Source organism: Ovis aries, chromosome 9 (genome assembly GCF_016772045.2).
Source record: "Ovis aries strain OAR_USU_Benz2616 breed Rambouillet chromosome 9, ARS-UI_Ramb_v3.0, whole genome shotgun sequence".
Lineage (NCBI taxonomy): Eukaryota > Metazoa > Chordata > Mammalia > Artiodactyla > Bovidae > Ovis > Ovis aries.
Window position 1 is genome coordinate 79,268,552 of NC_056062.1, and position 13,236 is coordinate 79,281,787.

Sequence of the window (13,236 nt, forward strand, 5' to 3'; positions counted from 1 at the left end):
GGGGCTTCAAATACATTTAAAAGAGCTATGTATGCATATCAGTGATGAGACAGGGACACGGCGAATTGCTGAGTATGCTCTGGAGGGTCACTTTAATCCAAGCATCACCTCTCCACAGTGGAGACATGAAGACAATTCCTTACTTTGCAGAGGTAAGGATGGGGGCAGCTTTTTTGGGGGGCAGCTTGAGTTGTCACGTCAGCAAGGCCCAGCAGCAGCAGCACCTGTGGGGTCTGAGTATGACGTGACATCCTGTGGTCGGTGGCACTGAGTGTCATGTGAACGGGATCCCCTCTGAGGACCCTACGAAGGGAGTCTCAAAACCAGCATTTTTCTCCACTTGATCCCATGTCATTTTTCATAGTGTAAAACATGATTAAGCAAAGTGCCGGAAAATCACAGGGAGTAACATGCAAATGACTGTGTCTTCCCACATGCGTTCCAAGGGATCAGTGAAACGATCTGATAGGCCTTTTCCATCCGTAACAACCCTGCATGTGTTTAACTTGGTGGGAATCTCCTGGGTACAAGGCTTCAAGGAACAGAATTTCTGAGGTTATATGGAATACTAACATGATGCACCAAAAGAAATGTCTGAGGCTGATTCTCAGGGATAAAAACCACCCCCGCTTCACCTCTTATTTTTTTACATTTCCAAATGATCTGAAACACCTATCCGGAAACAAGCCAAAATCCCTCCTATTTTAACCTCCCTTGGAACACAGGAGAAATCTAAACAGCTTGTTACAACTGCACTGCGGACAGAAAGCAATCAGATTCAAAGCAGCTGAGTTGGCAGAGCTTGGCAGAGGCGGGGTTAGGAATGCTCCAAGTTTTATATGTCTGTCCTCTCCATTTCTCTTGGCCCAGGATGCTCTGATTTTATCAGCATGAAGATATTAAAAAACACCTATGTGTGAGGCAAGCCACAGAGCCTCCTCCTCGGGCCAAATTCTGTGTCCAACACAGTCCCAAGTGGGCAAGAAGTGTTTCCAGGCACAATCACCAGAGTCAAAGGTGGTCTTCTCGAATGTGGGAAAAATTTCACTTTAATTGCAAACGCCTTCATTTATAAGCACATCCAATAATGAACAAAATGAAGAGCTGTGACTTTTGAACGTGTGAATATATAAAAATCTCTGGAAATTCAAGGTAGTCAAGACAAGGGTATTTCACAAGGAAAGCATCACCCCCTCCAGCCCCCGCCTCCCATTTTTCAGAAGACTTTTAAAAGATCACAAGTTCTGTGATCAGAAGTTCACAGTAGCAGGTTATACCTTGTAGGGAGAGAAGAAAATCTTCTTTCATATTGTTAGATAAATATATATCAGTAATTCTACCTGACAAAGGTTGGTGGTGGGTGTCCTCCCCGAGTCAGGCGAGGCCAGAACACTGAGCTAGAGGGGTTTCTGAGCAGGGGCGGGAAAAGGGGAGGAGACACACACTTGACACCACAAAGGACCAAATCCATCAGTTCCCCCTGACACGCCGGACATGTGACCCCAGACACGCGCGGACAAGAGCAGCCACCAGGGCAGCCACCGACTGCCCGCCTTGCCATGGATTATCAGAGGGTCTCACAGTCAAACTCCTTGACCAGCAAACTCAAAACCTGTCACCAAATTTAAATCATAAAGTAAATGTCTAAGGAAATTCTTGTTTTATTTATGTATTTATATGGACTCCTTACACAAATAACATTCCTGTTCTCCTAAGGGTTTCTTCTATAAACTGGAATGGCCGAGGAAAAGCATTGTCTAATTTTGACTTGATTATACACGTTCAAAAGAGAAAGAGGGAGTGAAGAGAAAAGCGTTGGAAAGTCTTCGACTCTGGGGCTCAGCACGTACAACAGACGTCTCGGACTCGAGATTCATCCGGGTTGTCGGGTAGTTCCAACGCCGAGGGAAGACTAGAGGAGCCCACCCCACCCCACCCCATCCCACCCCACCCCACAGAGAGAATTTCTACAGCTACTCTATCACGGTGCTCCAGCTAAAGCATAGGTTTCAAACTACAGAGTTTCAACTTAACATCTAAATTTTTAAACTGTAGCATTTCTGCAACAAATAAGCTCAGAGAGCTCATCTCAGAAGAAAAATTAAAGAACTATTGCTCTGATGAATGAAAAGTCTGGCTGTCGTTCTTGCTCCGCCCGACTTCCAGGCTCAGGCAGACACGTACGGGGGCGGCGGCTCCTTGGTGGCACTATTCACAGTGGCGTCATCGTACGGGGGTAACAGCACCTGGGAAGAAGAGAAGGCAAGGGTCAGAGGTTAAAGATGCACACCTGCTCTCCTGGGCTTTATTTTAGCTCAAGTTTCCCCATAACATGTACCAGTATCAACTGTTCAGCAAGTGGCTGGATTTTGGTAAGAGGAGAGATTTTTGAACCCATGAAGTGAAGGAAAGACACTTCTGGCCTTCTCTCGAGTTTTCCAATCCTTTTCCACTTGTACCTGGATGTCACAGTACCCGAGGAGGCCAGAGGGCTGTGTTTCTAGGACAAGGAAGCAGGCTCTGAAGAGAAACAAAGGCTCTGGGGTGACGTGTATGTGTGTTCACACAAGTAGGGCAGGCGCCAGACTGACCACAGGGCCACGTGTGGTGAGACCTGGGCAGTTAAGTGGGAACACAAGAGCTTTGGTATCAACCTGGACTCCAAGCTGGGACTCAGCCACATCCTATCAGTACTGCCACGGGTAAGTGAGCCAACCTCCGTTTCTGTGTCTGCACCATAGGGATCCCTGAGAATTAGAGGTCTAAAAGGCACCTCACATGCTGTGATACACACCTGACGAGGCTGATGTTATCTGTAAATGGCTGGAGAGGAAGCACAAAAATCTTAAGCTCATGAACAACCTTTCTGTTCACATTTCAAGGACAAAAACAATTGCACGTAATCGCTTATGAACTGTCAACATAAGACGACACTGGCTGACTTTGACTTTGCAGAGTATTTACAAAACAGAGAACATCAATTCTGTGTGACTGGCCTCTAGTCAACTAACATTTATTGTACACCTACTATGTGACGGTTCCTGCCCTTAGGAATTCAGAGATGAGGTACGTTGAGACACCCTACCCAGCTCAAGGTCTTTGTGGAAAGTGAAAGAATATTCACAAATGAAGTGGAACAAAACAAAACCACATTTTGTTATTAATACTTCTTCTGTTATGGACATGACTTAAAGTGGTAAACGTCTATCAATTCCATGAATTGCCGTGCCATCTATCTATCCCCTTGGCCTCCTAGAGGACACTAAAATTCTCAAGTTTCTCTTTAAGTTTTGTCTACATTACTCCCACCTCCCACCCCACACACACGCACACTCACACAAACTCAATATACTACACTACTTGGTTTTCTCCTTTTCTAGAGTTTCAACAAGTGCCGGGCTGAAGTCCTGTCTTCCTTAACTCAGGGCCTGCTGGCCAGCGGGCACACAGTGTCCGGGGAATAACTGAGTGCGCGGTCCTGTAGGCTGGGCCTGGAAGACTCCGTATGGTGGCTGGGGTGGTGTGGAGCTGGGACACTGGTAGCGGGCATCTGCATGGTCAGGGTCCCTCAGGAGACAGAAGCCACCCCGTGGTTTGAACAGATAAAAGTTTAACAAAGAATTATGGTACGAACAGGAGATCGGAGGTGCAGAGTACTCACTGAGGAGCAAAAAAGGAAAACACTGCCAGCTATGAGTGCTGACGGATGGAACTCAAGGGAGGAACACACATGGAAAGGGGTCTCCCCCAAAGGCCAGGCAATCACTGTCAGAGACAGTGTGGCTGAGCTCACTGGATGGTAGAGACGCCTCCTGGGTAGAATCAGGCCAAGGGTGCGAACCACCTGATGGGCTGCAGAGGTGCTATTCAGGGGTACCGGGAGGTGCCGCTGGCCCTGGAAACTACCTGAGACAAGGTGCATGCTTGCTGGAGGGCTGTCAGGGAGACGGGCTGCCCGGGAGACGGGCTGCCTGCGCCGCTGCCTGGGGGGTCACGGACAGTAAGATCTGAACGCTGTGGGGCACGCACGACCTGGGAGGGAAAACGCCTTCCTCCTCTGGCGCCCTCTACTCGGGAGGCTGGAGAGCAAGGTGGCGGGCGAAGGTGAGACGTCACCAGGCCAGCTCCGCATGGGCTAATGGGGGTGGGGAGGAGATGGACTTGGGAGCTGCACCGGTGAGAAGTGGGCAACTGGCTCAGCACCGACAAGAATGTCAAACAGGTCTGAGAACCGTTCCCGGAAGTGGTGGCGACGCCGCACCTGTGTGAGTCCTTCCCCCTGGGCGTTGCCCGGGAAGACTCAGGGCCGGGGCTCGGCTGCTGCTGGCGGCGCTGGAAGGGAAGAGCACCCAGGGCACGCTCAGTACAGGCGCCCTTCCGAGGCCAGGAAGCGTCCCCGTGTGCCCTGCATCCCACAAGCCAACGCTGACTGAGGACGCAGAATTTATGGAGGTGGATTTACACCTTTTCCATGTTAGGTGAAAAATGGAAATTTCACAGCTCTCCTCTGTAGCCCTACATGACCCACTTAAGATTACTATGAAGCCAGCCAAACACCTGTGACTTTGTAACTTTACTAAGATCTGTGTTTTGTGTTTCGACGCACGGCCTGGGGAGGGCAGATGGGCACGTCATGCTGATGAGCGAGATTGACGTGCAGGTGTGGACAAGATGTCCAAGAACCAACAGGACAGCTTGAGGCGGGCTGGAGGGCAGGGAAGCTCCTCAGGAGGATGAGCAGGACCAGGCAGTGAATGAAGAGGGCCACCCGGCGGGTAGGGAGGTGAGGGCACCGGTGCAGGGAGGGGGCTGGGAGCAGAGCACTTCCTGGGAACCCAGGGGCTGTGATGTGATGCTCAGGGTGGTCGGAAGGGGCGGGAGAGACAGGCCAAGGTCAGAGCATGGAGGGGACCCCTGTCCCCCTCGAGAGGCATTTCCGGTCTCCGGCAGCAGCATGTCCACTAGGAACCTGCCAGTCTCAGCTGGAGCAGAGCGTATTCTCTGCTCTAAAGTGACAGCCCAGCTCTCTGCAACTGAGCGTCTGACCTGAAGACTCAGCCTCCACACGTGTGTGTGAGCATGTCACACATGTGTAAGATACAACCAGCAGAAACAGCTGTGACCAGCAATAGAAACATTCAATTTTGCAAAGACTCGGCGTCGGCTTTATGCTGCACCACCTCACTGAGCTATCAGCTGCTTCCTATCTGTCACTTTCCTTGGAGGAGTGACCATAAAACACGGTGAGGCTACTCAAAAAGAAGTGAAATCCGCCATCACAGCCAATTTATTTTTGTTCCCCACCATGAGCCAAATGCAACACTCAAAGTTTCCAAAATGTTCACGGATGATTAAACACAAAACTGTCTTGAAGAAGAGAAAGTGCTGCAAATTTGTCTTCTGCTTGCCAAAGACTTATTTTCACATTAGGTTTAGCCGTATGTCACTGTTTCTTGCTATTTACTTTCAAACTCATTTTCATTTCGTATCACTAACATCCTCATGGGCTTTCTCTCAAATATTCTGTTGCCTTGGACCCTATATCCAAAGTCAAGATGCCTGGTGAAGACACTGACACCCTCACACTTGTCTTCACCTCCCCGTGACCACATAACTGAATGCAGACCAGCAAACACTCTTCACAGAGCACTTCGTACTCCTGAATTACTTTCAATGAACACTTCTCCAAGTAGAGTTGGTTTTAAATTCTGAAGGGATAGTGTCATCTTTGTTTAAGCTACATGATGTTAATTTTAGTGATGATTTCAGCGAAGTGTTGGTGAAATGAGGACTGCCACACTGCTTCTCTTACAGTGTGTTACAACTCACTGAAAACACTAGCTATTGTCCTGTTCAAGTAAAATCAATGAAGCAACTTGGGAATCTGAGAAAATAACTGTAGGATCGATTAACATAGAAAATTCCAAGTGAGATGCCCTACAACACAAAACTTAAGGGAAACGTAATTATTTTGACATTGTTAGAAGCTGGCATTTAGTTAAGCCCTGTTTTTTAAAAAAATTTGATCATTCACACTGAATGACCAAAAAATAATCTCTGAAGACTAAAAATGTACACCATCCCCTACCTTGCTGTCTAATAAACAGCAGCTACTCAGTGAGTTCAAAAACCGCCAAAGGTGTATGTCAAGGCTGTGTACTGTCACCCTGCTTGTTTAACTTATATGCAGAGTACATCATGTGAAATGCCCAGGTGGATGAAGCACAAGCTGGAATCAAGACTGCCAAGAGAAATAACAATAAGCTCAGATATGCAGATGAAACCACCCTTAAGGCAGAAAGTGAAGAGGAACTAACAGCCTTTTGAAGAAGGTGAAAAGCCAGTTTAAAACTCAACAATCAAAAAGCTAACACCATGGCATCTGGTCCCATTTACTTCATGGCTAATAGATGGAGAAACAATGGAAACAGTGACAGACATTATTTTCTTGGGCTCCAATATCAATGTGGAAAGTGACTGCAGCCATGAAATTAAAAAGACACTTGCTTCTTGGAAGCAAAGTCATGACAAACCTAGACAGCATAGCAGAGACATCACTTTACTGACAAAGGTTCAGTATAATCAGAGCTATGGTTTTTCCAATAGTCATGTATGGATGTGCAAGGAGATCAAACCAGTCCATCCTAAAGGAAATCAACCCTAAATATTCCCTGGAAGGACTGGTGCTGAAGCTGAGGCTCCAATACTTTGGCCACTTGATGTGAACAGCCGACACATTTGGAAAAGACCCAGATCCTGGGAAAGATTGAAGAAGCAGGAGGAGAAGGGGATGACAGAGGATGAGATGGCTGGATGGCATCACTGACTCAATCGGGACATGAATTTGAGCAAGCTCTGGGAAATAGGGAAGGACAGGGAAGCCTGGTGTGCTGCAGTCCATGAGGTTGCAAAGAGTTGGACACAACTGAGCAACTGAACAACAAATCAATGAGTGGATAAACAAAAATGCATTATATATCTCAGCCATGCACCACTTCACTTCAAGCAATATTCAATACAACCAAGCCCCAGGAGTTTGTCTTAATAGAATCTCAACTACAGAGTGAGTGTTGGATGGTGGAACTCCCTTTCACGCAGATGGAAAATCCCTCTTGTCAATGACCCCAGCAGGGCATCTGCTCCTTAGGAAGATCAGCATCTATCTATATACAGTATCTTTTTTCATTGGGAGCAGTCATGCTGGGGACATGCACTACCAGGAAAGTAGCTCATCTTTCATTTCGATTCAACTCAACAAATATGGAGTGTTATAAGGGGATCTTCATCCTCAGCTACGTCAACATACAGAACAGTTGGAGGGAGAAACAGATTAACATCAAAGGTTGCAAAATGGAACACCCTGGAAGAGAAGTGATTCCAACTGGCCACACGTCTGCAAGTCATTAAAATTTGGAAAACTCACTCACTCCATCAAACACTAAGAAATGAGAAAATGCTTAAGAGTAAAGAATTATGTGTTGGGAAAAATAGTAAATGTAGTTGTACTGTAATATCTGAGTTAAGGTTCTGAAGACTTATTCAGAACTCTCCGGTTGATAGGATTACAGTGCAGGTAATGTTATATAAATTATCTTTCGACATTCACAAAATTATGCACCAAATTTTATATGTGTGCATTTATTTTCCTGGGCAGAGTGTTCAGAGCTTTCATCAGATTCTCCAAGAACCATCCAAGATCCTGGGGACTTGGACTGTAGGGGAGAGGGGTGCAAGGCACAAGGCAAACTACACCGGCAGCCTGTCTGCTGGTTCTACATCCTAATAAGGGTGAAGTAGGTTAAGAAGAAATCAAGGCCCAGGATGAGGGCCTTGGAGCAGGAGAAGCCTTCGTTAAAAAAAAAAAAAAGAAGAAGAAGAAGAAGAACTGGTTGATTATCTCACAGAGTCAACCATCTGGGAAATGTTACTATGTCATGGACAGATCTGATAGATCACGGCAAGGTAAAAGGTTAAAAACTCGGCAGCTGAAAAAACAAAGCAATGTTTGCTTGGGGGGAAAAAATGGTATAAGAGCAGGGATGTACATGATAGAGCTCTGCACTGAGCAATATTTTCTTAAAATCAAGGAAAACACTAACTGGAGACGTAACAAAAAAAACTGATGTGACTGTATTAGGCAGATGAAGGCAGCGGAGAATATAGGGAGAATAAAACTTAAACCCTATCCAAGAAGTCAAAAGGGATCTCAAATTGATCCTTGAAAAATTAGTAGAAATATGGAGGTAAATACCTGAAGAAACGAGTTGCCAGTGTTTACTTCGGGATGGAAAAGTGGAGAATGGGCAAGAAAATGGCGGCAGACCATTGGGAAATAAACTTTGCACTACCACGATTTTTAGCTATGCGCATGTTATACTGTTAAAAATATTTTAAAAATAAAAGAATAATCATAGCAGTCTTGAAGGAAAGAAGTCAGTCATCAAGGGGCAATTTGCAAACCAGAGGCCAGTGGGCAGGCTCAGGGCCACCGCATCCCTCTCGCTTCCTGGCTGGTGAGTAAGTTACATATTCACTCTGAGCTTCTGCAGGGGCCCGGAAAAGGATCCCAGTTTGCTGGACATGATCCGTCTAAGCCAGAAAGGGTGGTGGGCACGGGACACATGTAGAACAGACACTAACAAAGCAGCCAGGGAGCACAGTGCAGTTGGAGTTCCCTGCCCAGGAGCCGAAATGTGCTTTCACAGAGCAGCGGGTCGGGGGGCCTCTTGCCTGTGTGATTCTCCTCCTGTGTTGTGAGACCCAAGCTCATCGAGGGTGCCCCAGACACCAATGGAAACTAGAGAACCAGGATGCCTTGAGGGGCCCCCAGGAAACCGATGTGAGCCCTGGGAAACAAAGGACTTCCTCATTTAATACATGCTCTTCACGACATTCAGGCCCAGGCCACTAGCAGCCCACTGTTTGGCTCTGTCCTGTCCGATTTATTTCTATGACTCCCTAGTATGCAAGTTCAACACCAATCTGACTCCTTTTCCCCATGATTTCTCTCTCCCAAATGTTTGCTTCTTGTCATTCCACAGAAAGCCCAAATAACCCCAGGTTCAGGTTAAAAATCACTTCCAGAGATCTGAAATAGTCTAGCCACAATTACTGGAGAAGGCAATGGCACCCCACTCCAGTACTCTTGCCTGGAAAATCCATGGACAGAGGAGCCTGGTAGGCTGCAGTCCATGGGGTCGCTAAGAGTCGGACATGACTAAGGGACTTCACTTTCACTTTTCACTTTCATGCACTGGGAAGGAAATAGCAACCCACTCCAGTGTTCTTGCCTGGGGAATCCCAGGGACGGGGGAGCCTGGTGGGCTGCTGTCTACGGGGTCACACAGAGTCGGACACGACTGAAGCGCCTTAGCAGTAGCAACAGCGGCAGCAGACACAATTACTCTTCTCCTCTGAATTATGCTATGCAACTGTGTGTGTGCTCAGATGCTCAGTCATGTCTAACTCTTTGTGATCCCACGGACTGTGGCCCACCAGGCTCCTCTGTCTGTGAGATTCTGCTGGCAAAAACACTGGAATGGGTTGACATTTCCTGCTCCAGGGGATCTTCCTGACCCAGGGATCAAACCCTTGTATCTTACGTCTCCTGCACTGGCAGGAGGATTCTTTACCACTATTGCTCTCTGGGATCAGACAAATGAATTAGTTTTTAAAGTAAAAACATCAATTAGATATTTCCATATTCTTTATAGATAATATGAAGTCATAAGAGTAACACAAGAAATGCCAGTAACTATAGTACAGCACTCTGAACTCAAAGACAAGACCACTCTTCTGAAGCACTTACATAAGCAGCTTATCAATTAAATTGTATCGTCTCTCGGGTCCTTCCCTGGTGGCTCAGAGGTTAAAGCATCTGCCTGCAATGCGGGAGACCCGGGTTCGATCCCTGGATCGGGAAGATCCCCTGGAGAAGGAAATGGCAACCCGCTCCAGTATTCTTGCCTGGAGAATCCCATGGATGGAGGAACCTGGTCGGCTACAGTCCACGGGGTCGAAAAGAGTCGGACACGACTGAGCGACTTCACTTCACCTCACTTGTGGTATTAACTGTCTTGTATGTTTACCACTCTCCCCTCCAAAAAGTTTCTAAAAGCAGAGTCTTACATTTCCATGTCGTTTGTCAGCACAGGCTGTTAAGACAGAGATGTGTCCAGGTGTGAGTTCTTTCATTGCATTTCAGCTATATGGCTGTGATCAAATTCTAGAGGCAATCGGTGGTGGTGGGATGAAACACAAACTCTGAAATTAGACCTGGGTTCAAACTCCAGCTCTGTGAGGTATGAACCCTGGGGTCCCGAGAAAATTAGTGAAACATACCTTCAGCTTCCATGCTTATAAAATGGAAACCACAACTGACGCTCCTCGAAAGATGGTTGTAAGGCCATCAGGAAGGCAACACGCCTAAGACACAGGCTGAGCGCCCGGGCGCTCAGTAAATGGAGCAATGCTCCAAAACCTGCACGACAGCCAACACAGGGTTATTAGCTAGTTCAACTACAGCCCTTCCTTAACAGAGTGACACCAGTGAACATTCTCCTCACAAGCAGCTTCACGTGGGTCACAAAAGGAGCTCCTCTCCCCTCCTCAGCTCTGGTGGCTGCGGGAAGCGCGACAGGGTGACTCGTAAGCTGCTCTGAGCCACACACAATGAAGCAAGCAGGCAGCTGGATAAAAGCCTCGGGAAGGTCCCTGAACTGACCACCGATTCGACGTAACTCTGGCTCGCTCCCTCTCTCTCTCTCAAGAATCCTGACAGTGAAGTTTCCATTCTTGACTGTGAAGGATACATCCCAGGGCCCAGCAGAGGAACCAAAGACCTTCGAGGTCATGATTCCTTTGACCTCAAAAGCTGGGAGTGGACGTAGCATTCACCTCCCCCAGAGCTGATCTTCCAGCCCATCGCCCCTAGCCTTACCCTCTTCCCTCCTTTACCAAACTTAACAAAAGAAGACAACATGAACACTGCTTTCCCTACAGGCTGCCACGTCTGCAGAGGTGTGGGCACCTCTCGTTTAGTTATGGTTCTAAAATCAGAAGTGCCCGTGGCTGGAACACCACGTCCATTCATTCACTCTTTACCCCAGGACACCCGAGCAGCCACCAGAGGGCAGCTGTTGTGCCCCATGCTGGGGAGGCATTTGAGGACTAAAGGCTGGAGAACGCCCACCGGAGAGCTAGGGAAAGCATATGTGAACTGTGCCCGAAAAAACACCGGCAAAGGTGTAGATGGTGTGCTTTAGCTGAAGACCTGGGCGCTTGAGATTACAAGGGATGAGCGTTGGAACAATAGGCAAGACCCCAGCTGGACTTGTCAGGAAGACTGGGAAGTGGAACCACCATCTTGATAAACTTGCAGTCCTCCCCACCAGGAGGGGATGGGAGCTTTGGTGATGCCATGTGTGAAAGACACCCATGAGCATACACAGGCGAGCTTACACAAAACCAACTGCCCTTTGCTCTCACCAAAGTGCAGACAAATAAAGAAAACACCACTATAAATGGAAACTTCCTTATCCTTTTGCTTTTTGGCTCCTTTGAGGGGAAGGAGGCAAGAGGCACAGTGTTCGTGAGAGCACCACAGCTCATGAGACCTACAGCTGCTGATAACACATCAGTTAACAGTCCCTCATAGCTGCTTCACAAATAAGATGAACTTGGCAGGATGAAGTTATCACTGCACTCCCTCCTCTGGCTTCAAGAAAATATTACAATGTAAGACTGCAGAGTGGAGTTTGATGTTGTTGGAGAGATAATGCTAAATCTGTTCTTATTTATTCAAAGGGCAAAAAAAAAAAAAAAAGGCAAACCATTGGCAAACTCAGATTTAAAATATAACCCCACTAGTTACAAATGACTGTCACATCGCAAAGTGGGAATGACATCACAGTTGGGAAATGTTACAGTAATAAACAGCAGAAACCCTGAAGACTTTTAAATCTGGGGACGACAAAACCAGATTTACATTTCAGATCAATTTGACAGCAACAGAGAGGGAAAAAAAAAAACAAAACTGAAGAGGTAGAGTTCAGGACTAGAGGCTAAAACCCTAACCCTAGCAAATTTAAAGATGACTCTTTAGTTACAGAAGGCTCCCAGGCAGTGAGTGGTAACACATCCACCTGCCAGTGCGGGAGACACAGGAGACGTGGGTTTGATCCCCGGGTGGGGAAGGTCCTCTGGGGTAGCAAACGGTGCGTGTGTGTGTTCCAGTCATGTCCGACTCTTTGCAAGCCCAAGGACTGTAGCCCACCAGGCTCCTCTGTCCATGGGATTTTCCCAGGCAAGAATACTGGAGAGTGTTGCCATTTCCATTCTCCAGGGGATCTTCCTGACCCAGGAACCGAATCTACGTCTCCTGTGTCTCCTGAGTCAGCATGCAGCTTCCTTATGACTAGCACCACCTGGGAAGCCCAGGAAATGAGAACCCACTTCAGTGTTCTTGTCTGGAAGAATTCCATGGACAGAGGAGCCTGGGAAGCTACAGTTCATGGGGCTGCAGAGTTGGACGGACACACGGACACACACACAGAGTTGGACACGACTGGGCATGCACTTGTCTATTTTTCATAGACAAAAAAAATTTTTATAGAAAAAAATTCTGACCTTAGAAGATGTGATAATGTGAGATGTGGAAGTACACAGCCCCAAATCACTCGTATCATTTAGAGGCATTAGAATCTATCAAAGGTCCATTTAAATTAATACCAAGTAGTCAAAATATTTATTTATGTCTTCACCATTTATTACACCCCTAAGAGTCTACAATGCACCTGGTTTAAAACAGGCAACCATTTATGTGGCAGCTTAGATGGGGGGAGTTTAGGAGAATGAACACGTGTCTGTGTGTGGCTGAGATCCTTCACCGTTCACGTATCACTAACATGACATTTTTGTTAATTGGCCATGTCCCAAGTTAAAAAAAAAAAAAAAACAGGCAACATTTACATTATCACATTTGCCCCTTTATTTAGGCCAAAAAAGAAAGGAGGGATAGTTGAATCATGACTCTCCATGATTAACTAAAATTGCCATTTGGGCATTTCAGACAGGAGCATCACAAAAGAAAGTCTGACTTTATTGACGACATCTAAAATAACTGTTCTGAAACTTTCTAAACACTCCCACCTGTAATACACACACACACACACACACACACACCCACCCATATATTTTTGATTCTAAGGTACATTATACATTTTAGCACCTGAATTT

At 46.8% G+C, this 13,236-nt stretch overlaps 1 protein-coding gene across 1 annotated transcript in view; it reads right to left on the reverse strand.

Annotated features, from left to right (window-relative positions):
• Positions 1 to 1,643: 1,643 nt before the first annotated feature.
• Positions 1,644 to 13,236, reverse strand: part of LAPTM4B (lysosomal protein transmembrane 4 beta) — a 65,905-nt gene continuing 54,312 nt past the window's right edge. The window contains exon 7 of the mRNA XM_027973193.2: positions 1,644 to 2,246. Coding sequence (XP_027828994.2) covers positions 2,169 to 2,246 — 78 coding nt within the window. The 3' untranslated portion in view covers positions 1,644 to 2,168. The remainder of the gene's footprint in view (positions 2,247 to 13,236) is intronic.